Source organism: Oryctolagus cuniculus, chromosome 1 (assembly GCF_964237555.1).
Source record: "Oryctolagus cuniculus chromosome 1, mOryCun1.1, whole genome shotgun sequence".
Taxonomy (NCBI): Eukaryota; Metazoa; Chordata; class Mammalia; order Lagomorpha; family Leporidae; genus Oryctolagus; species Oryctolagus cuniculus.
In genome coordinates, this window is record NC_091432.1 from 66,021,846 (window position 1) to 66,042,586 (window position 20,741).

Below are 20,741 nucleotides of genomic sequence, written 5' to 3' on the forward strand. Positions count from 1 at the left end.
AACAGCCGCCCTCATAGGGTGATGCTGATTTGCTCCTATTGCCCGCAAATGGCCTCCCTATGGGGTACAACTTTCGCCTCACTCCTGTGGGTGAGGGGTTGAACCTCCTCGGTGAGTGCCACCGTCCCCTGCCAGCACCGTTGGCCATGAGTAGGGTGGGCAGAACCACTGTGCCTGGTAGGACAGGCTCTCACTAGGGAAGCACGCAGTGTTCCTCAACGCGCCTGTACGTTTTCCCTGAGCTACCCTGGCACTGTAGACGTTCTAGAGCAACTCTTGCAGCTAGCGTAGATATGCAGCATTCCATTCCAAAGCTCAGTGGACTCACCGAGGAAGCTGTCTCCGTCTGGGTCACCTGCCCCGCGGCGAGTCTGCCCTGACGTCCCGTAGATGCCGTCTCAGCCTTTGGGACGTGCCGGCTTCATCTCGGGTTCCAGTGGCCCCCGTGCCTTTTCTGCCTCACGCATACAGCAGTGCCCATCCACTGTACTGAGCTATCTATCTGCCGTACTGGAAATCTGATTCCTTGAAGGCCTAGCCAGGCTCCTCCTCTGCATTCCCAGTGCCTGGGTAGCGCCCCCCAGTGTCTGGCACGTAGCAAGTGTGCGCCAAGCGCATGAAGAGTCAGGGATTAGGCAGGAGTCGGGGAATGGGAAACAAAGGTGGTTGATAAATTGCGCATCTCTGCCGACAGTCTCTGGGGTAATGACAGTCGTCTTCACGGTGAGACTCCCAACTACATGTGAGGAAGAATGAGGTTAGACCACACCTCACACTGCATACAAAATTTAACTCAAAATGATTCAAAGACCTACATATATGAACACAAGCTATAAACCTTAGGAGAAAACACCTGGGGAGTTTGGCTGTATAACTGCTCTCACAGCACTCAACATGCTGCAGTGTGGTGGACTTGGATGTGCGCTGTAGGTACTGTGGAGTTTGGTTTGGGGTTATAAGGTGTGATATAATGTGTGAGACAAAAATCACGTGTTCTTGAAACCTTACATTACTGGATTTAGGCCTGTGGGAGCTCAAATGTAATGGATCAAGAGAGGGGCTGACAGCTTTAATTGTCTTTCTACATAAAAATCGAATGCACTGCTATGCATTTCTGTAAGTACTTCACTATTTGTTTCATGACTGATTTGCTTATTTTTGTTTGTATGTGAAAGGCAGCAAGACAAAGAGCCAGGCAGTGTGGGGGTGGGAAGAGAAATATCTTCCATCTACTGGTTCACTCCTCAATTGTCCACAACAGCCAGAGCTGGGGGAGGCTGACGCCAGGAGCCCAGGGCTCAATCTGGGTCTCCCATGTGGGTGGCAGGAGCCCAAGTACTTAAGCTACCATCTGCCGCCTCCCAGGGTGCAGGTTAGCAGGAAGCTGGGTCGTCAGCCTGTGAACAGGCTCTCTGAAAAGGGACTGCAGGCGTCCAGTGACCCAACCACTGTGCCAAATGCCTGCCCCTCACGGCTGATTTAGATTGCTTGAGGAGAGGTTTAAGTCTAATACAAGGAAGATGTTGTTTGCAAAGGTGATGTAACACTGTATCCACCCGATGGAGGAGGAAAAGTATTCCCACACCCAAGCATGGGCCTTGCCTCCTTTAGGTTTGGAAACAAAAGCCTGAACCAAATGTTCTCTCCCAGCACTTCCTCTTTTGGCAGTTTGTTACTAGAACCTGCTTTGTCCTGTGCCCCGGCTCACTAGGCTAATCCTCTGCTTTGCGGTGCCGGCACACTGGGTTCTAGTCCCAGTCGGGGCGCCAGATTCTGTCCCAGTTGCCCCTCTTCCAGGCCAGCTCTCTGCTGTGGCCCGGGAAGGCAGTGGATGATGGCCTAAGTGCTTGGGCCCTGCACCCCATGGGAGACCAGGAGAAGCACCTAGCTTCTGCCTTCGGATCAGCGCGGTGTGCCGGCCGCAGTGCACCGGCCGCGGCGGCCATTGGAGGGTGAACCAACAGCAAAGGAAGACCTTTCTCTCTCTCTCTCCTCTCATTGTCCACTCGGCCTGTCAATCAATCAATCAATCAATCAATAAACTTATTTTCTGTTGTAGCTGCCCAAGGGAATTGTCTCTCCTGGTGAGTGGCTCAGCAAGCACAAAAGAGATTGTCTCCTTTTCCCGGAATTAGCGTCTGGACTAACTTTGTCTCTTACGTGCTCTTTTCCAGAAAGCTGAGCTGTAAGGTGGAGAGGAGCCAGAGCTGCAGCGACGCGGCTCAAGACAGAGTGAAAGGCAGGCTCCGAGCAGCCCCGGCCAGCAAGGCCAAGGTACAGCTCAGCCACGGGCAGCCGCGGTGCCACAAAGAAACTGTCCAAATGAGAGGCAGCACGGGCCCGGTGTGCCTGTGGCGGGGAGGGGGGCTCCACAGTGATGGCGTGGAAGAGGGTCCCGGTGGGATGAGGGCCATCAGAGAAGGCTGGATAAGTCTTTTCCCTCGGATCTTTAATTTTCATTGTTCAAGCGTGTGGGAGTTTGTTTCAGTGGCGTGCCTTTTAGGACAGGGATTTTTTTCCCCATTTGTTAGACTCACATCACATCCCTTTCATCCCTTTTCTTGTCCTTCCTTTCCCTGCCCCTCCACGTCCTAAAGGAGCCAAGCACAAAACCCTCTGTGTGCGTGTGTGCATCATCTTTTTGGTCTCTTTCAGGTCACAACCATAACTCCAGCTTCCAACCCCATCATTGGCGTCCTCCTGTCCACCCAGAACAACCGCTGCCTCTCGGCGCCTGACCTGACCATTGAAAAGCGCCTGCCCTTCAGCGCGCTCTCCTCCGCGGCCCCCCCGCAGAAGCCGGAGCGCTCCGTCAGCCCCGAGAGCAATGACAGCATCTCCGAGGAGCTGAACCACTTCAAGCCCATCGTGTGCTCCCCGTGCACTCCTCCCAAGAGACTGCCTGACGGCCGCGTGCTCAGCCCGCTCATCATCAAATCGACACCTCGCAACCTCAACAGAAGCCTGCAGAAGCAGACCTCTTATGAGGCCAGCCCGCGGATCCTCAAGAAGTGGGAACAGATCTTTCAGGAGCGGCAGATCAAAAAGACCCTTTCCAAAGCCACTCTCACCTCCCTGGCTCCGGAGACAGGGGAAGACTTACTGGGCTCGGAAGGTATCCACTGCAGCAAGGAGAAGCCGCTTCCGGCTGTGCGTGCCAGACCGTCCCCGGGGCAGGTGTCTCCCGAGCGCCCCGGACCCGCCTCCGGGGACCTGGAGGACTTCCCCTGTGTTGGCCAAACAAAAGCAGAACAGGGCAGTGCCTGTCAGAGGAGCACTGAGCCCTTGGTGGGAACCTCCTCCTGTTCCTCGGAACATAGAGGGGCAGCCAGTGGGACTTCTCTGGACAGGGAGCAGTTCGAAGGGACAGGGGCGACCCCCGAAGCCAAAGTAGACCAAACCTGCAGAAGCACAGCCCCTAGAGCCTCGGCAGTGAACTCGGTGCTGCACAGAAGCAGTGCTTTGGGTGGGGTCCTCAAAACAAAGCAGCAGCTGAAGCCCCTGAAGCCTTCCGACCTGGCCAACGGCGTCCTGGCGGACAGCCTGGGCCAGGAGCCTCTTCCTCCCTTGCGTCGGGGCCGGAAAAGACACTGCAAGACCAAGCACCTGGAACAAAACGGCTCCCTTAAGAAACTGCGAGCAGCCGGCGGGGAGGTGGGCCTGGCCCCCGCAGAGCCCGTGCTGCGGGAGCTGGAGCAGAGAGCGCGGCAGGAGGAGGAGGACCGGCGGCTGGCTCTGCGGCTGCAGCGTGTCTTCGACGGCGAGCGCCGGGCCGTGAGCCGGCGGAAGGGCAGCGTCGACCAGTATCTCCTGCGCTCCAGCAACGTGGCTGGGGCCAAGTAGCCCTCCGTGAGCAGCGTTCTCCAGTTCAGAGCTCTCCGCCAGAGCCGAGCGTTCTCACGTAGGGTTTCTCTGGATGGCCAAGCGCTGTGTGAGTGGTTCTGAGCAGCTCCGGGGCCTCTGGAGTCCATCCAAGGCACCTGCATCTCTGTTCCTCCTCACCCGACCCAGAAGCGCTCCTCAGCCCGAGAGGCCACCCCCGAGGGCGCCCGGGCCACCTGCGGCAGCACCCTTGGGATGAGATTTGGAACGGCCTCATTCAGGGGGCATAAGTGCCAGCGTTAGCAGTGGTGGAAGAAAGAGGGGGGACTTTCTGAGACAAATAGTCCTTCTGACTCCTTGAATAGGGTGCTGTTTCAAATCAGGTTTATAGACGAAAATTAACTGCATCTTTTTCAAAGAAGTGGAATGGCACGGTTCTTTGGCAGATCCACGCTGAGAGGCTGTCCTGTCCCTCCTCCTCCTCCTGCCCCTTGCCACGAATACAAGTGCCCCCTGAAGCAGCGGAGCACACGCTTCTGCAGAAGCGACTGAATGTAGGTTTTTCGTGAAAGCACACCGTGTGGCTGACGCCGCGGGCCTGGCCTTCCCGAGACCCACCTCGGGAGCCGTGTTGCCCCGTGGCTGAGGGACGGAGGTGCGGCGCAGCCGTTCGGGTTCTCTCAGCTGCTACGTGACCGAGCCCAGCCTGCCCGCCGGGTCTCCTGACGACAAATCCCATGGATTTTCTACACTGATAGGTCTCCCAAGTGGGCTCCAGCCCAAAGGCATGGCAGGGGCATGTAGGGAGAGCTGGCCAGGCCCTGAACACTGACAACGCAGACTCCACGTGCAGGCAGCTGAGATGGATGAGACAGACAAACACAAACCGCGCCCTTCTCCCCTCCCACCACAGCTCACTGCCCTGCTTCCCACGGGGGTCCAGCCTGGGAGGCAGATGGCAGCGGGCTTCAGTGTTGTTTTCCTTGTGGCCAACGGTTCTCTACAATGTTGATCCCAAATCCTAAAAATTCCACCTGAAGTCAGGCAAAGAACAATGCTGAGCCTCATACTGTGGAAACGAGGCATCTAGCTGGATGCAGCTGGTAAATTGAGTCCCATGGACCTGTGGGGTTTATTTTCCTTAGCAGCCGACACCATGTGTCTTTGGCATCCCTGGTGGTGCTTGGTGCTTCTGCCCATCTGGGCTCATTGAGAATAGGGATTGAGATGATTTCCGGGAGTCTCAGGTGGGCTGGCATTCCTGTGTATATATGAACTGTTACGATAAAGTCACATGACTGGCATTTTCCCAGGCCTCCCAGAGCGTGTTGTCCTCCTTGAGTAGCCTCCTCAGGATACCGCATGGTTTTCCCAGTGATGTTACTGCAGGTGCAAACATTTCTGGAACTGTCTCCAATGTCTAGAACCTCCTGGAGACGCAGACTCCTACAATGTTATACCTGGAAGGGAGCTTAGTGGCCATCCGCCCAGCACCTCTTGCTAAGGCAGCGGCTGAGGTCTGGCACAGGGATGCGCTGGTCACTACAGCACCACCACCTTCTTTCGATTCTTCTCACGTTTGCCCCCTTCTTCTCAGGGTAGATCGTTCATGTTGTGGGGCTATCGGAGGGAGGAGTGTAAGCCCAAAACGCTCCCGAAGCCGTCTGAGGAAAGGCCTGGAGGCGTGGCAGAGGCTGCTGGGAAGCCGTCAGGGCCGTTTCCCACGCAGCCCACAGTTCCCGAAGAAGCTCCAGAGGTGTCACGAGCATCGTGGCCATCACTGAGATCTGTGGGGTCTCCTTGGTGACTACTTTGGTGGGGAACAAACCTCACTCACCTAACCTGTGTATTCTGGGCGTGTGTGCACGTGTGTGTGTGTATGTTAAAAAGCAACACATCAATCTCATTACTTTATATGCATACCACTTCAGTTCTAGGTCCTCCAGCACCTCATGGCCCACAAGGGCTGCCGAAGGGCATGGTGTGTGCACAAAGAGCTGGCGCTGGTCTGTGGCGGGTGGGCAGGCAGGTGGGCGGCCTCCCCAGAGGCCCTCAGAGAAAGCCCGCTGGTTACCACCGCTTCTTATGTTGCCTTTTCCACCTTGGTAAACACTGTTGAAAGGCTGGGAGCAAACACTTGCTTTTCCACTTGCCACCTTTCTGTACGTCTCCAGTAATCTGAAAAATACCTTTTCCGTTGGAATGGATTTTTGTTTTTGGTAAAAGGATGAAACATTTTTAATAGATGAAATATATTTTCACTATTTCCCCCAAGTGAATGCTTTCATTGGAAACAAGTGCGCAGCAGGAACAGGAGCAGAGGGAAAGCTCCTCCCTGATGCGAGCGGCGCAGGTGCTGGTCTGCCGGCAGACTTGCCCCGACCCTGGCTGCCCAGGAGGGACGGCCGTCGCTTGCAGCCCCTGCTCGGGCAGTGAGGACGCTTCCAGGTATTCCGGGCAGAGGCGCCCAGGGCAAGGGGTACAGGTCTTCACCCCGCGTGGGTCTGGAGGAGGAAAAGCTGACTCAAGCCTTATCTGACCTTTACGATGCTTTCCGTACAACCAAACCGGAACATTTCTTCTGTCTGAAAAATGCCCTCCTCTTGTCGCTGGGCTGTGAGGTGAGGTAGGTCACGAGCAGAGTTGTGGGCACGGATTCTCTGCAGGGAAGAGAATGATAAAAGGAAAACAGAATCAGGAGGGCCTGTGAGCTGGAGTGAGGAATATTCCACAAAGCGCCCGCGTCTTCTCATGGATCACCGCCGCGCAGCTCGCCTTTCAGAGCCCCCACCTGCTCGTTCCACTCCTTGTACACACGCAGCTCTGGGAAGGTCTGAGGGGCGGGCAAGGGGACGTCATTCTGCTGGGAAGTCCAGGGGACAAGGAGCCCTCTGGAGGCAGCTCCTCGCCCGCTTCCCCAGGCTCAGGGCTGGAAAGGCGCTTTGGGAAGACGTAAGAAGTCAGCCAGGCCTGCTGGGCTGGGCTAAGTCAGGGGGTCCTGTGAGCCGCCCCGGCCCCTCTCGTGTAACTGCCTCCCTGTTGACAAGACTGACATGGCTTGGCTGAGCTGGCCAGGGAAACCTTACAAAGTGGCTTCATTTTGTTTTATAATTTTAAAATGTCTGCTTGGTGGGGGCACTGGTGATGAATGCTTTTGGTTCATTTTTCCCAAGGAAAAATGCCCCTAAGCAATTAAAGCTGCTTGACTGGTTGCTGTCTGTTGACATCCGGAGAACTGACTAGGGGGATGTGCCCACGAGCTCGCCCGTGCCGCTGGGGACCAAGTCTCCTGGTCCTTTCTCTCTGATCCGACACACAGGTCCTGAGCTTCGAACCTGTGGCAACTCTGAGTCAGTCCCTGCCGGCCAGGAGCTTCCCGCATAATGGAGTGGACAGGAGCGTACGTGTGGCTGGGGAGCTGGCCATTCTGGAATGCTCACAGCAATGCTCTCCCATGGTCCCCTGTGGGATGTCCAGTGCCCAGCAGGCTGCCTTATAACACTTTAGAGACCCTCGTGGGTATCTGAGAATTTGATTCTGACACTGACCCTGCTTCCCATCCCCTAAATAATTTGACCAGGGGAGAAAGAATTCTTTCTGTAGTGGTCACAGAGCACTAATGTCTCTCCAGGAGCTGCTTTTAGCTCAAGCCCCAAGAAACGAGGCAGGCTGTGGATCCCTGACGTGGTCTGAGGCAGCAGCACCTCGATTACGTCACCTCCTGACCTCTCCCCCGTGCCTCAGCAGAGCTGGCAGGGCCTGGGCCTGCTCTCCCCTTTCCTGCCTGGCTTTTCATTGAAATGGAAGGCAGCAGAGGGGGAGAGAAAGGGCATGGGGCACAGTCACAGAATGGGACAGCTGGGCTGGCATGGAGATCACCCACATGAAACTTTCCCCACCCTTCTGTTTTTAGCCAACGATCCAGTGCCCGACTGCCTGCTTTACACTGTAGATGTCTAGGGTGTGAACAATTCTGTAAGTCACACACATACACAGTTTTTTGAAGGAGGCATACCCAAATGATGTAGGAGGCATTTGAACAGCTTTTTCTTCCACTTTTTAAAAAATGAGAATTAAAATGTCCCTATATCCCCTAACTACACACTCAGGTAGTGGAAACCCCGTGACTGAGTCACACGGATGTGGAGCTGAGGAAGCGGTATATTTTGATTGGAAGAACTGTCCTTTTAATTACCCAGGGTTCAAAGCCAGCCAGCTCCCCTTTGTTCTTTGCACACTGGACCTTCTTGAGCATCTTCAGTCTTTCTCAGCCACCCCTTCCCTCACACGTGGTGGCCTTCTGGCCTGGTCTTTGGTGTGAACACAGATGGCTGGGAATTCCTGAAGAGCAGATAGGTGGGGCTGCAGGAGGAGGAGTGTGCCTGTTACCCACGCATACCTGTTACCCACAGTGGCTTTTCTGACAGTTGTGCTGTGGAGGAGACCCGGAGATGGGCAGGGGTGCTGGTCCCGAGTCACCCAAGAGGTAAGGGGGCCATGCTGAGACTGCACGTGCAGACGGCCGCACCTGTCAGCAAGTTGGCCCTCCCTCTCCTCTTCCTGAATGTCCTGGCCGTACGAGGCGACCTCCAGCTCTGAGCAGGCTCTCTGCTGCCTTCAATCAAGAGTTAAGACAAGTCAAGATCAAACACCACTTCCTCTTCTCTCATCTGCGGTGAAAACAGTGCACTCGCTTCCCAAGTATCAAGCGGTTAGAGCTCCAGAGTTGTTCCTGATTGATTCGGCAGCCGTCAGACTGTCCCTCACCGGTCCAAGCTGTCTCACCAACAGAACAGGAGCGCTGCCTCGCTGGGTTCAAGTTTGCATCAAACCTGACGTCAGTGCTTAGCCTTCGGCAGAGCCCTCAAAATCCTAATGTGAGAACAGATCCTATGCGAGAGAAAAATGGTCTTAATGCCAGAGAATGGATTTCATTTTTATGCCTCTGCTCTGCTGTTTCCTCTTCATTCTCTGCAAATACAGCTCTCCTAAGGGCCTTTCCTCCTCCTGTCTAGGAATAGAAAGTGCGCTGTGTACTGGTCTTGCCCAACCTGCCGTCTGCAGTAGAATCGGCGAAGAGGCCTAGATACCTGCCGACTGCCACTGCTGGCTGCCTCCTTCCCGACTCCTCATGGAGAGCGTCTGGACAAAGACAGAGGACTTGCAATAGGCAATGCCTTGTCAGGGATGCTTCTGCCCACAAGGAAATGATGTGCAATCAAGTGGGATGATGCGTTTATTTAAACAGTACCAAAGTGCGTTCTTCAGCGTATTTGCCTGCTTGAGGCGAGACCCAAGCTGATTTATAGCAATGCAAATTCACAAAGTGGATGTCTTTGTTTCTAGAGAAGAATCTCAGACAAGCGTGGGCAAACCTTAGTCTGTGTGTTATTTGACGCTTGGTGCTATCCTTGCTCTGGGAGACAGCCCGAGTTAGGATGTCTTGCTTTGCATTCAGAATGGTGGGAGAGGGGAGGAGCTGGGATGGGGCTTGCATCGCGTCTTTTTGTCTTGATGCTCACTTGTGGCGTACATTCTTTGACAATTTCCTGTCATTCTCAAATTCAGCCACTCTTAATCCCCACGAGAACACCAAGGAAGTCTGAGAAAGAGTGAGTGCCAGGGTGACCCTGCCCTGCCTGCTAGTGCTGGCCTCAGAATGGCTGAGTTTTCATACATCCTGTTTTGGAACCACTGGTTCAAGACTTCATCAAAATCTCCTTGGCATCATTTGTCATCCCACATAGGACAGATGAATTCCTTTTCCACCTAAACTTAGAAAACCAATCTGAAAGACTGTTCTGAGAACCCATGATGGCAAACCAGCACTCAAGGACTGTGAAGTCATGTGGCTGTTAAAGGATTTGCCCGAAGTACAGCCAGGTGGAGACAGGAAGGTATTTTCTGACTGCCGCTTGCCCTTAAAGTGACAAAGTGCTCCCATGCCACTCATTCATTCCCTTCCAGCCTGGGCTGGCAATTGGTGTGGCCACTTATCCTTGGGAAGTTCTGGGCCTGACGGTTTTGCACAGCCTGGAAGCCTGGCCTTATGACCCCAAAGCCAGAGACTGCTCAGGCCTTGGCCAGCAGTGTGGTTCCAGCTGTTTTGTGGGCTAGAGAGACCAGACTGTGTTCCCTGGTGCCCACCGTAGGGTGAGAGGCATCCTGACGCAGTGCGGAATGTGGAAAACCTGAATCTACTTCAGCTCTGTTTTTTTTTTTTTTGACAGGCAGAGTGGACAGTGAGAGAGAGAGAGAAAGGTCTTCCTTTGCCGTTGGTTCACCCTCCAATGGCCGCCGCGGCTGGCGCGCTGCGCCTGGCGCACCGCGCTGATCCAATGGCAGGAGCCAGGAGCTTTTCCTGGTCTCCCATGGGGTGCAGGGCCCAAGCACTTGGGCCATCCTCCACTGCACTCCCTGGCCACAGCAGAGAGCTGGCCTGGAAGAGGGGCAACCGGGACAGAATCTGGCGCCCCAACCGGGACTAGAACCTGGTGTGCTGGCGCCGCTAGGCAGAGGATTAGCCTAGTGAGCCGCGGCGCCGGCCTCAGCTCTGCTTCTTGGCCACAGCCGACTCTGAGGGCACTCCCTGGCATCTTGGCTAAGTGACTAGAAATACAGTTCTGCCTGGACAGCGAGTTCAAGGACATACCTGAGATGAAGCTGGAGGGACGAGTCAGAAACAGTAGCTCCCGGAGGTCTTACACGGGGCTTCCTGGAGGAGCAGCCGAGGCACCGGAGACTTCACAGCGAGATCCTTCTTGGGAGTTCTGCGCGGACAGGATTCGGTTACATGGGTAGGTGGGGGAAGAGGAGCCAGCACTGCGTACCTCCAGAGCCTCCCAGATGGGAAACTCATCAGGTCAGGAATCCAGAATCCTCAGCAAAGCCTTGGCAAATCTAGGAGAGGTGGCCAGTTGGTTCAGCTGGTGTCCTTGGCTGAGAAGGTTCGTAGCGGCTGGCCTGGGTAAATCCGGCCTCTTCAGGGTGTCCCCTATGGACAAGGCTTGGCCTGAGTGAGCAGAGAGTACAGAAGTACTCTTGCCAGAAAGCAGAGCTGGGACCATGAGGGACTTGGACAGACAGCTCAGAACAGCAGGCTTCGCAGAAGGGAAGGGGCAGCCTGGGAGGGAAGGAGCCCAGCACTGGGTGTGCAAGCCGCAGCTGGATGACCAGGTGGACAGGGATGTCCCGGGGGGCCTTTCAGGCCTCACAGCCGGTGGTCTGATGGCTGAAGGGGGACAGTCCAGATGGGTCTCCAGAACTGGAACCTGGTGAGGCTTACGGTGTGAGCGTGAGGGTGGTTCTCCTTCCTAACAACAGGGGAAAGGTGCCTTGGGGTCTCAGCAAACCCAAGCTGGTGAGTCAGCAACAAGCCTCTGCATGGGGCTGCTGTTGTGGGCAAGCCGACCACCTGCTGCCTGGGCAGGTGCCTGTGGGAAATCTGTGAGTGGGCGAGACGTGCCTTTGCAGCTTCATGTGACCCACATGATGCTAAGTGTATGTGTCAGCGTGACCATGGCTGGGCGTCACCATTTAACTGGCTACTTTGAGACCATATAGTTGAGCAGCAGGCAAATCCTGGATTGCAACTTAGGGTGTTCCTTGCCAAGGACCTTGATCTTGGTGCACCTGCTTCCTGGACACCAGAAACTGCAGGCCTGCTACCCACCTCTGAACTACTGGCACCCCCAGGAGAGGGGCCTAGGTCACACTCAGCATTCACCCAAGTGCACAGCCCTCGATCCAGCCCCAGGGGCCTGCCTCAGATGCTCCTTGGCAGCAGGGGCTGCCTGCTGGGCACTTGGAAGGAAGCTGCGGCCCGCGCACGGCCTGGGTGGGAAGGACTTTACTCACTGAGGCCCAGCTGACCTTGCTCTGCCCAGGGTCTGCTTCTGAGCCACAGCCACATGTATGCACATGGGATTTCAGCTCCTGTCTCAGAAAACTCCATGCAGACCCTTCCCTCTGTCCCACCTTTGTGATCCGGCCAATCTGATAGGCGAGTGCACCATCTACTCTCCCCTCCCACACCACACACACAGTGGAAAAATCTACCAGACGGGGCCCTCTCCCGTGTATGGCTGGGGCAGGCCAGTTACCTCCTCTGAGCCGTGGGTTCTGTGCTGCTCCTCTGCCCCACGTCCCGGGGGGGGGGGGGGGGGCTGTCCTAGCACCTGTCTCAGCTCTGGCGCCCCCCCCGCCGGTCCCACAGCCTTCCTGCAGAAACGCCGCCATGGCCCAGTCTGGATTCCAGGCAAGAAGGCCAGCACGCACTCTGCTGCTCTCTGCGCCCACTCTTTATTGTTGCTGGGCTAGGCGCCGGGTCCTGCCCGGGCAGGGGAGGGGAGGGCCCGACAGGATCCCCACTCTGCGGCCAGAGCTGAGCTCCGACGCTTGCACCCCGCCAGCCAGCCCCGAGGAGCGGCCGCGGGTGCGTAGCCCACGGGAAGAGCGCGGGGTCCTTCGTGCAGCCCTAGCTTTTCGAGTCACTGGCCGTGGGCTCCTGGCAGAATTCATCCATGAACTTGAGGAAGCGGCCGAACTGGGGTTGCCCTTCGCTCAGAGCCGGGAGGGCAGGGGCCAGCGGCGAGGTCCCGAACACCGTGCGCAGCGAGCCGCGCACCAGCTGCCGGTAGCGCGCCCGGAACTCCTTCAGCAGCCGCTTGGCCTCCAGGTACTGCTTCTGGTTCACCAGGCGCTGCTCCGTGCGCCGGCGCAGCACCGCGCCTGCGGGGACACGGGCGGGGCGCACGTGCTCGTCCAGGGGCGTGAGAGAAGGGGCGGGGGGCAGTGGGAGCCCAGCCATCTCCCCCTCCGCACGCTCGCGTGCGTGCTCCCTCGGGCTCTCGACCATTTGCCGCCTCCCTGGGGCTCAGCTGCTGCTCGCGGCCCACACAGGGCCGTCCCCACCCCTCACAGGGGCAGAGACGCCCGGGTGCTGGCGGCGGGCACGGCCTTACCTAGTGGAGCCTCTGTGATGTTCCGGGGGTCCCGCATGCGAATGAGGATGTCATCCAGCAGCTGGGCTCGAGTCTTCCGCGGGGGCGGGATCGGGACCCTCTGGGCCTGACAGGAGGTAGGGACAGGGGGCACCTCGGGTTTTTGCGCAGACTCTTGGGGCCCACCCCCTCTCTGCCACAGCAGCCGGCGTGGGGAGCCCTTGGCGGTGGTCGGAGCGCCACCCCGGGGACAGGCACGCCTGGCCCGCGCAGGGACGGCCGCTCACCCGTTTCTCCCTGGGAACGTAGAGTTTCTGAAGGGTGTCCAGCCTGGGCTTGGAGGAGCGGTAGACGAGCGGGTGCCTCAGCAGGTGCTGCAAGGCCTGTGCGTTCTTCTGGATCCCTGTGGGGAACAGGCAGAAGGACCGGGTCAAGGCACTGCCTCTCCTCCCCCTCCTCCCCAAGTCCTCCATCCCCTGGTCTTAATGTAGTCAGCCTGGGCCAGAGGGTTTGAGAACCCCCATGAGGAAAACCCAGCTCCCAAATCTGCCCCTCATCTGCTCCTGTGCCTGGAGCGCCATCACTCATTCAGTGAACACTTGTGTCCAACCCCACCCCCCATCTTCGGGAGGCTCCACCGCAGGGGCTGGACAACCCGCACGCCCGCTGAGCACCAGGACCCATGGAAGCACACGGATCTGAAATGGGGGCTCTGAGAGGACCACCTGCCTTGCCGCAAACCAGATAGGAAGGACTCGGGCCAAGCAGCCTGGGGCTCGGCTAGCCGGGAAGCACGCAGGCCACTGGCCCTCTGGTGCTGTTCACCCACCCCCCGCCAAGGGGCAGCTCCCCTAACCAGAGCAGCCGGGCCCACACCAGTTGGACTGTAAACCAGCGCAGCTCCCCCGGAGCCAGGCAGCCCAAGGAGCCCTTCGGCAGACATTTAGCCGAGGCAGCACCGTGGCTGGGACAGGAAGTCTTGGCACCCATCTTGGCTTGGGGGTGACCTGCTCTGGGCCGTGGGGATGCCCACTGTCCTGGAGCAAGCCCATGCGCTCACCCTTCGGCTCCATGAAGCCTGGGTCCGACTTGGCTGTCAGCAGCTCCTCATAGCCACGGTACTTGCTGGGGATGGAGGCAGGCAGGGACTTTCTCCGAGTCTTCTTCACCTCCTTGGGTCCCGCTGATGGTCTCCTTTGGTCTTTCTCCTTCACTTCTGAGTCATCTCTATGGATGCCAGGGGAAGGCAGCTCACTCACCTGTGCCCAGGGAGAAAAACACACGCACTCATGCTGGGCACTCTGACTCTGTGACGGCACCCATGCTGGGCCTGTCAGAGGCAAGGCCACGGCCAGAGGAGGAGGAGTCAGATGTGAAAAAGGACGAGGGCCAAACCCATGGAAAATGCTGTTCAAATGCACAGCAATTTCCAGTGATTCCCGAGGAGGCCCCAAGATTCCCCAGGCTAAGTCTTGGAGAGCCAGGGAAGCTGTCAGAGGCAAGGAGCGAGAAAGGATTAATGTCGCAGGCCCAGGCCAGAGGTGAGACACATCCAAGTGCTTCTGCGGGAACTAAGTGTTAGGACGGACAGGGTGTGATGCGGAGAGACAGGCACTCAGAACAATAAGCAGGGCCCAGATGCAGACTTAAAAAAAAAAAAATTATGGGCTGGCGCTGCAGCTCACTAGGCTAATCCTCCGCCTGCGGTGCCAGCACCCCGGGGTTCTAGTCCCGGTTGGGGCACCAGATTCTGTCCCGGTTGCTCCTCTTCCAGTCCAGCTCTCTGCTGTGGCCCGGGAGGGCAGTGGAGAATGGCCCAAGTACTTGGGTCCCTGCACCCATATGGGAAACTGGGAGGAAGCACCTGGCTCCTGGCTTCGGATCGGTGCAGTGGCGGCCATTAGGGGAGTGAACCAACGGAAGGAAGACCTTTCTCTCTGTCTATAACTCTGTCAAAAAAAAATTATATATGCATGTATTTGAGAGGCAGAGTGGCAGAGAGAGGGGAAAGATACAGAGAGAAAGAGAGAAATATTGTTCACTTCCCAAATGGACCCAATAGCCAAAGCTGGGCCAGTCCAAAGCCAGGAGCTGGAACTATCCAGGTTACCCCCATGGGTGCAGGGGTGCCAAGCACTTGAGCCATCATCCACTGCTTTCCCACAAGCGTCAGCAGGGAGCTGGATCCTAAGTGGAACAGTTGGGACTTGGACTTGCCCTCCAATAGTGGATGCTGGCATTATAAGCAGCAAGTTAAGTTGCTGTGCCACAACACCAGCCCTGGTTGGGGCTTTTAAATGCCAGGCTGAGGTCGCCGGTTCTGTTGGCATTGTGGTTTCTTTGTGCTTACTCTGATGGCAAACCATGGAGGCTTTCAGCCTGCCCTAAGGTTTTTTTTTGTTTGTTTGTTTTTTCCTAAAGATTTATTTATTTGAAAGGCAGAGTTTATAGAGAGAAGGAGGGAAAGACACACACACACACACACACACACACACAGAGAGAGAGAGAGAGAGAGAGAGAAAGAAAGAAAGAAAGAGAGATCTTCCATCGCTGGTTCATTCTCCAAATGGCCACAATGGCTGGAGCTGGGCTGGTCAGAAGCCAGGAGCTGCTTCTAGGTTTCCCATGTAGGTGCAGGGGACCAAAGACTTGGAGTGTCCTCTGCTGTTTTCCCAGGTGCATTAGCAGGGAGCTGGATTGGAAGTGGAGCAGCTGGGATTTGAACCAGTGGTCATATGGGACGCCAGTGTCACAGGCAGTGGCTTTACCCCTATGCCACAACACCGGCCTCCCTAAGGGTTTTATAAGTAGTCAAATACTTGTATTTCATGTGGGCACACAGTTATGCCCTTTATTAAAATGGCCAGTTCAAGAAGAAATAGAAAATCTGAACAGACCTATACTAAGTAAAAAGATTGAACTGGTAATTTTAAAACTTCCTACAAAGAAAAGCTGAAGACCAGATGGTTTGAATTCTATCAGACATTTAAAGAATTAACACCAATCCTTAAGCTCTTCCACAAATTAGAAGAGGGAACACTTACTGACCCATTCTCTGAGGTCAGTATTTCTCCAGAACCCAAACTAGAGAAAGATATAACAAGAAAGGAAAGCTATAGGCCAGCATCACTTATTAATGAAGACACAAAGATATGAGCAAACTGAATTCAGTAACATGGAAAAAAGGATTCAATACCATGGCCAGGTGTGATTCATCCCAGGTAAATGCAAGGTTGGCTAAACATCAACTAATATAACATACCATGTTGACAAGGTAGAGGAGAAAACTCAGATATTCACTCAGGGTCACAGAAAAGGCATTAAGGGGCCAGCACTATGGCATAGTGGGTTAAAGCCAACACCTGTGGTGCCAGCATCCCATATCGGTGCTGGTTTGAGTCCTGGCTGCTCCACTTTTGATCCAGCTCTCTGCTATGGCCTGGGAATGCAGTACAAGATGGCCCAAGTCCTGGGCCCCTGCACCTGTGCAGGAGACCCAGAAGAAGCTCCTGGCTTCTGGCTTCAGACCGACTCAGCTCCGGCCATTGTGGCCATTTGGAGAGTGAGCCAATGGATGGAAGACCGACCTCTCTCTCTCTCTCTCGGCCTCAGCCTCAGCCTCAGCCTCCCTGTAACTCTGCCTTTCAAATAAATAAATAAACCTTAATAAAAAAAAAAGGAAAAGGCATTAACAAAAATCCAACATCCTGTCATGTTTTAAAACCACCACCATGAATTACTAAGAAAACTTCATCAACCTGAAAGGGCACCTACGGAAAACCCACGGCTAACCTTATAATTCATGTGCTTTCCCTCTATGACCAGGAAGAAACAAGGTGAGGGTGCCTGCTCACACCACTTCTATTCCATACTGTACTGGAGGTGACAGCCAGGGCAATTAGGCAAGGGAAAAAAGTTAACAAGAATTGTTTTTTGTTTTTTTTTTACAACATGGTGAGTCATAATTGATTGTACTGCTTTGGATTCCAGGAAGCTCAGAACTGCATTTTGGCAACACACCCAATTCCTTTCCTGTCTGTTGTTTCCTTTCATCTAACGGTCTTGTAAAAATGTATTCATTTGATCAGCAGATTCATATATAATACACACACACACACACACACAAAACAGGTAGAGCGAGAGCATGTGAGCCTCCCATCTGCTGGTTGGTTCACTCCCCAAATGCCTGTGACAGCTGGAGCTGGGCAGAAGCTGAAACCAGGAGCTGGGAACTCAATCCAGATGTCCTGCTTAGGTGACAGGAATCCCAATTAGTTGACTATCACTGCGGCCTAAACTAGGGTTTGCATTAGCAGAAGGCTGGGGTCTAGAGCCAGGTCCATTATGGGATGTGGGAATCTTAACTGCTAGGCCAAATACCCACTTTTTTTTTTTTTTTTTTTTGACAGGCAGAGTGGGCAGTGAGAGAGAGAGAGAGAGAGAGAGAGAGAGAAAGGTCTTCCTTTGCCATTGGTTCACCCTCCAATGGCCACTGCGGCCGGCACACCGCGCTGATCTGATGGCAGGAGCCAGGTGCTTCCTCCTGGTCTCCCATGGGGTGCAGGGCCCAAGCACTTGGGCCATCCTCCACTGCACTCCCTGGCCACAGCAGAGAGCTGGCCTGGAAGAGGGGCAACCGGGACAGAATCCACTGCCCCGACTGGGACTAAAACCCAGTGTGCCGGCGCCGCAGGCGGAAGATTAGCCTATTGAGTCGCGGCGCCGGCGACTTTTTTTAAGGTTTATTTATTTTTGAAAGGCAGAATGACACACTCTGGAGACAGGAGAGACAGAATCTCCTCTATCTCCTGGTTTACTCCCCAAATGGCTCAACAGCTGAGGCTGTGCTCGGCCAAAGTCAGGAGCCCAGAACTCCATATCTGGGTCTCCCACATGGGTGGCAGGAGCCCAAGCACTTGGGCCATCATCCATTGCCTTCCCAGGTGCATTAATAGGGAGCTGGATTGGAAGTAGAACAGCCAGGACTCAAACTGGCACTCTGACACGGGATGCCAACATTGCAACTGATGGCTTAACCTGCTATGCCCCAACACCAGCCCCCACTTAATTTTGAAATACTTACTAGTTTACACTGTGTTGCTCTTAAAAGGTTCTGAGGTAGTGCGTAAAGATACTTTAATACTGGATGAATTTCTATCTCTTATGTGGAACAGAGACAGAATGTTAGATGCAGATGTATGTCTTGGCAAGACTGGCAGTGGTCAGATTATAGAGGGTGAAGTGGAGGCAGGAGGAAGGCTGACATTAAGTCCCAGGGCACCCTGCCACTCTCCCAGCCTTACACAGGTTGACTATCCCTGGTCTGAAATGCTTGAGGCCAGAAATATTTCAGTTTTTTGGATTCAGGAATATCTGTATATACTTACCATCTTGGGGATGGGACCCAGGTCTAAACATGAAATTCATTTGTTTCATACACACCTTGGATACCTAGCTTGAAGGTAATTTTATATAATAGCTTTCATGATTCTGCACATGAAGTTTCATGCTGGAACTGTCCACTCGTGGTGTCATGTTGGTGCTCAGAAAGCTCCGGATTTCTGCATTAGGGATGGGTGGCCTGCATTTCCCTTTGCTGCCACGCCACGCTGACAGTGAACACTCACGGCTCCTACACCCACCACTGAAATGTCCTTCGTCCATACCCTGTCTCAGCACTGTCCCTGCTACCCATGCTTCACCTTGCTAACTCCTACCCACCCTGTTGCTCATTTGAACCTCTTGCAGCCCTCCTGGCCTGGGCCAGAGGCATCCTCTTTCCTCCAGGCTCCCGCCCCAGGTATCCCTCGGTCTCGGTTCTGACCACACACTTTGTTCCTGTCCCTCTTCCCCGTTAGACCAAGAGCACAGCAGGGCAGGACCCGACTCACCCATGTGCAGGCTCCACAGGCAGCACCAGCAGGGCGGTGGCTTGAGGCAGAGATGCAGAGGCAGCGGCAGACCCTCCTGAAACCCTGGCCGGACCCCCACCGGCTGCTGTCTGTGACATAGGACTGTGACATGTCCCTGTGGGTCCCCGCCAGTAGCCTCAGCTGCTGCTTTCTGGTTTCAACACTTATCCTATGCCTGCTCCTGGCTGTCCCCTTTGCACCCACGCCCCCCACCCCGTCTGCAGCTAAGGGCTATGGAAGACCCTGTGGGTGCTGAGAAAAGGGTTGGGGGCAGCTGGGCGCAGTACCTGGGTCAGGAAGATGGACTCTCTGCTCTTGGTGTCCTCGTCTGACAGGTGCTCCGGGCTGAGGCGGCCGGCTGTGTCACTCAGGTGGGACACTGTGTCTTCACTGTGCAGAGTGGAGTCAGAGCAGATGGGAGGCAGCGGCACGAAGGTCCGGTGGGACAGGGAAAGGCCTTCCAGGCCCTCGGTGGGCATCTCGGGCTCCAGTGTAGTGTTTTGGGTGGAGGGCGGCTCTTTGGCCAGCTCTGCCTCTGGCTCCAGCAGGTCCCCCAGGGAGCCCTTGATGGTGGTCAGGCACGGGTGATGGAGCAGCAGAGGCTGCTTGGGCACCTTGGGGACTTGGGTTTTCACCTGTAAGGGAGCAAGGCTGGACTGGACTTCCTCCCCAATCAAGAGTCTCCTCCTGAGCCTTGCTAGCCTGAGGAGCAGGAAGGCACCTGGGGAGGTGGGGAGGAGACTTGCTTGGCGGGTGTCTGTGCTGAGCCCTGGGGTGACCTAAGCGGTTTTATTTACACCTCAGAATGACAAAAGGGGTTCAGAGAGGCAAAATGACTGAGGGAAGTTGCGCAGTGATTCACGGCACAGCCCCCAGGCCTCATCCCTGAGCGTGCGCTGCGGCTCCCGGTAGCCTCACGATGCACAGTGCCCTTGACGTTCCCCAGGGACTGCGGAAGTGGGTGTGGAGGATGGGCCCATGTTTTCTGGAAGGTGGCAGCAGCAGATCCCTCTCAGGATGCTGGTCTCATTGTTCTATATAAAGATCCCAAAGACAAAGTCCTCTCAGGGCTCAGCTTGGACATGGAAATAACCTCTCTCTCGGGAACTGCACAGTTGCCGTGGTTACTACACAGCTGCCACCATCACGCCCTCCCCCTCCCCTCAGCTGTGGGGAGCCGTCTAGTTCTCCGCTCACCCCAGCTGGGCCGCCTTCTGCCTTCTCTCCTTGTTTATGCTGAGCACTTGCTTGGGTCCTTCCTCAAAAGTATTTGGTCCACTTGTACCGGTGCTTTGACAGGCTGGGGGGTGTGGCGAGGACAACATAGCCCTCCACCTGAGTACTGCCTCCCTCCCTCCCTCCCTCCCTGGGAAATGGGGGAAGGGCCCTGCCCTGCCCGCACCACCGAGCTCTTCCAGTAACATGGCATGTGCCAGTGTCCGCTCCAGATGAGCAGTGTGACGGATGGCTGTTTCATAATGCAAGTTTCTTTTTAGGAAAGTACTTCCTTTTGCAAACACACACAACTCGGTGCTCACTCGGGAAGCCTGACAGCCCTCGAGGCTTTCCTCGGAACCCCTGTCACAGAGGAGCAGCCAGCGCTGCGTGTCAGCCTCGGAACCACTGGATGCCGCCACTCGTCCCTCCCTCTCACAGTCCTGTCAGAGGCATGCTGGAGGAGTGCTCTTTCCTCTCCCCTCCCATCCGCCCACCGCCTCCCCGGCCCCTTCCCGAGGGGAGATGGAGGCTCTAATGGCCTGAGCTGAGGGTCACTGGCCCGCTGCACTGGTGGGCTGGGTTCCCTGGCCTCAAGGGCAGGCTGTCCCCTTTCACGTGTGCCCTCCCTCAGCGGAGGGCTCCCACAGCTACTTGGTTACAGGACCCTGGCCCCTGCCGTGCCCATGCCTAGGTATGACAGCAGAGCCTGCAGCCTTTGTCTGGTGCCGAGTGAGTAAAAGGCCTGGAGCCTGCTCTGCACACCCAGCTGCATCCCCAAGCACACTGGGGATAGGCAGGCAGCTCCAGTCTAACCTGGGGGGTGTCTGCCTCGTTTCGCAGAGCACTG

The 20,741-nt window shown here is 55.7% G+C and overlaps 2 protein-coding genes across 9 annotated transcripts in view; one reads left to right on the forward strand and one right to left on the reverse strand.

Moving 5' to 3' along the window:
• RNF169 (ring finger protein 169) overlaps positions 1-5,126 on the forward strand; it is an 84,397-nt gene extending 79,271 nt beyond the window's left edge. For both annotated transcript variants that reach the window (XM_017344708.3, XM_002708692.5), the window contains 2 exons: positions 2,175-2,274; positions 2,656-5,126. In XM_017344708.3, coding sequence (XP_017200197.2) covers positions 2,175-2,274; positions 2,656-3,843 — 1,288 coding nt within the window. In that variant the 3' untranslated portion in view covers positions 3,844-5,126. The remainder of the gene's footprint in view (positions 1-2,174; positions 2,275-2,655) is intronic.
• A 6,978-nt stretch (positions 5,127-12,104) lies between these two features.
• The window catches only part of XRRA1 (X-ray radiation resistance associated 1), a 92,879-nt gene continuing 84,242 nt past the window's right edge, over positions 12,105-20,741 (reverse strand). For all 7 annotated transcript variants that reach the window (XM_070075380.1, XM_008263961.4, XM_008263965.4 and 4 more), the window contains 5 exons: positions 18,964-19,311; positions 13,825-14,023; positions 13,052-13,167; positions 12,786-12,891; positions 12,105-12,552 (listed from right to left, as the gene is read on the reverse strand). In XM_070075380.1, the coding sequence (XP_069931481.1) occupies positions 12,299-12,552; positions 12,786-12,891; positions 13,052-13,167; positions 13,825-14,023; positions 18,964-19,311 (1,023 nt within the window). In that variant the 3' untranslated portion in view covers positions 12,105-12,298. The remainder of the gene's footprint in view (positions 12,553-12,785; positions 12,892-13,051; positions 13,168-13,824; positions 14,024-18,963; positions 19,312-20,741) is intronic.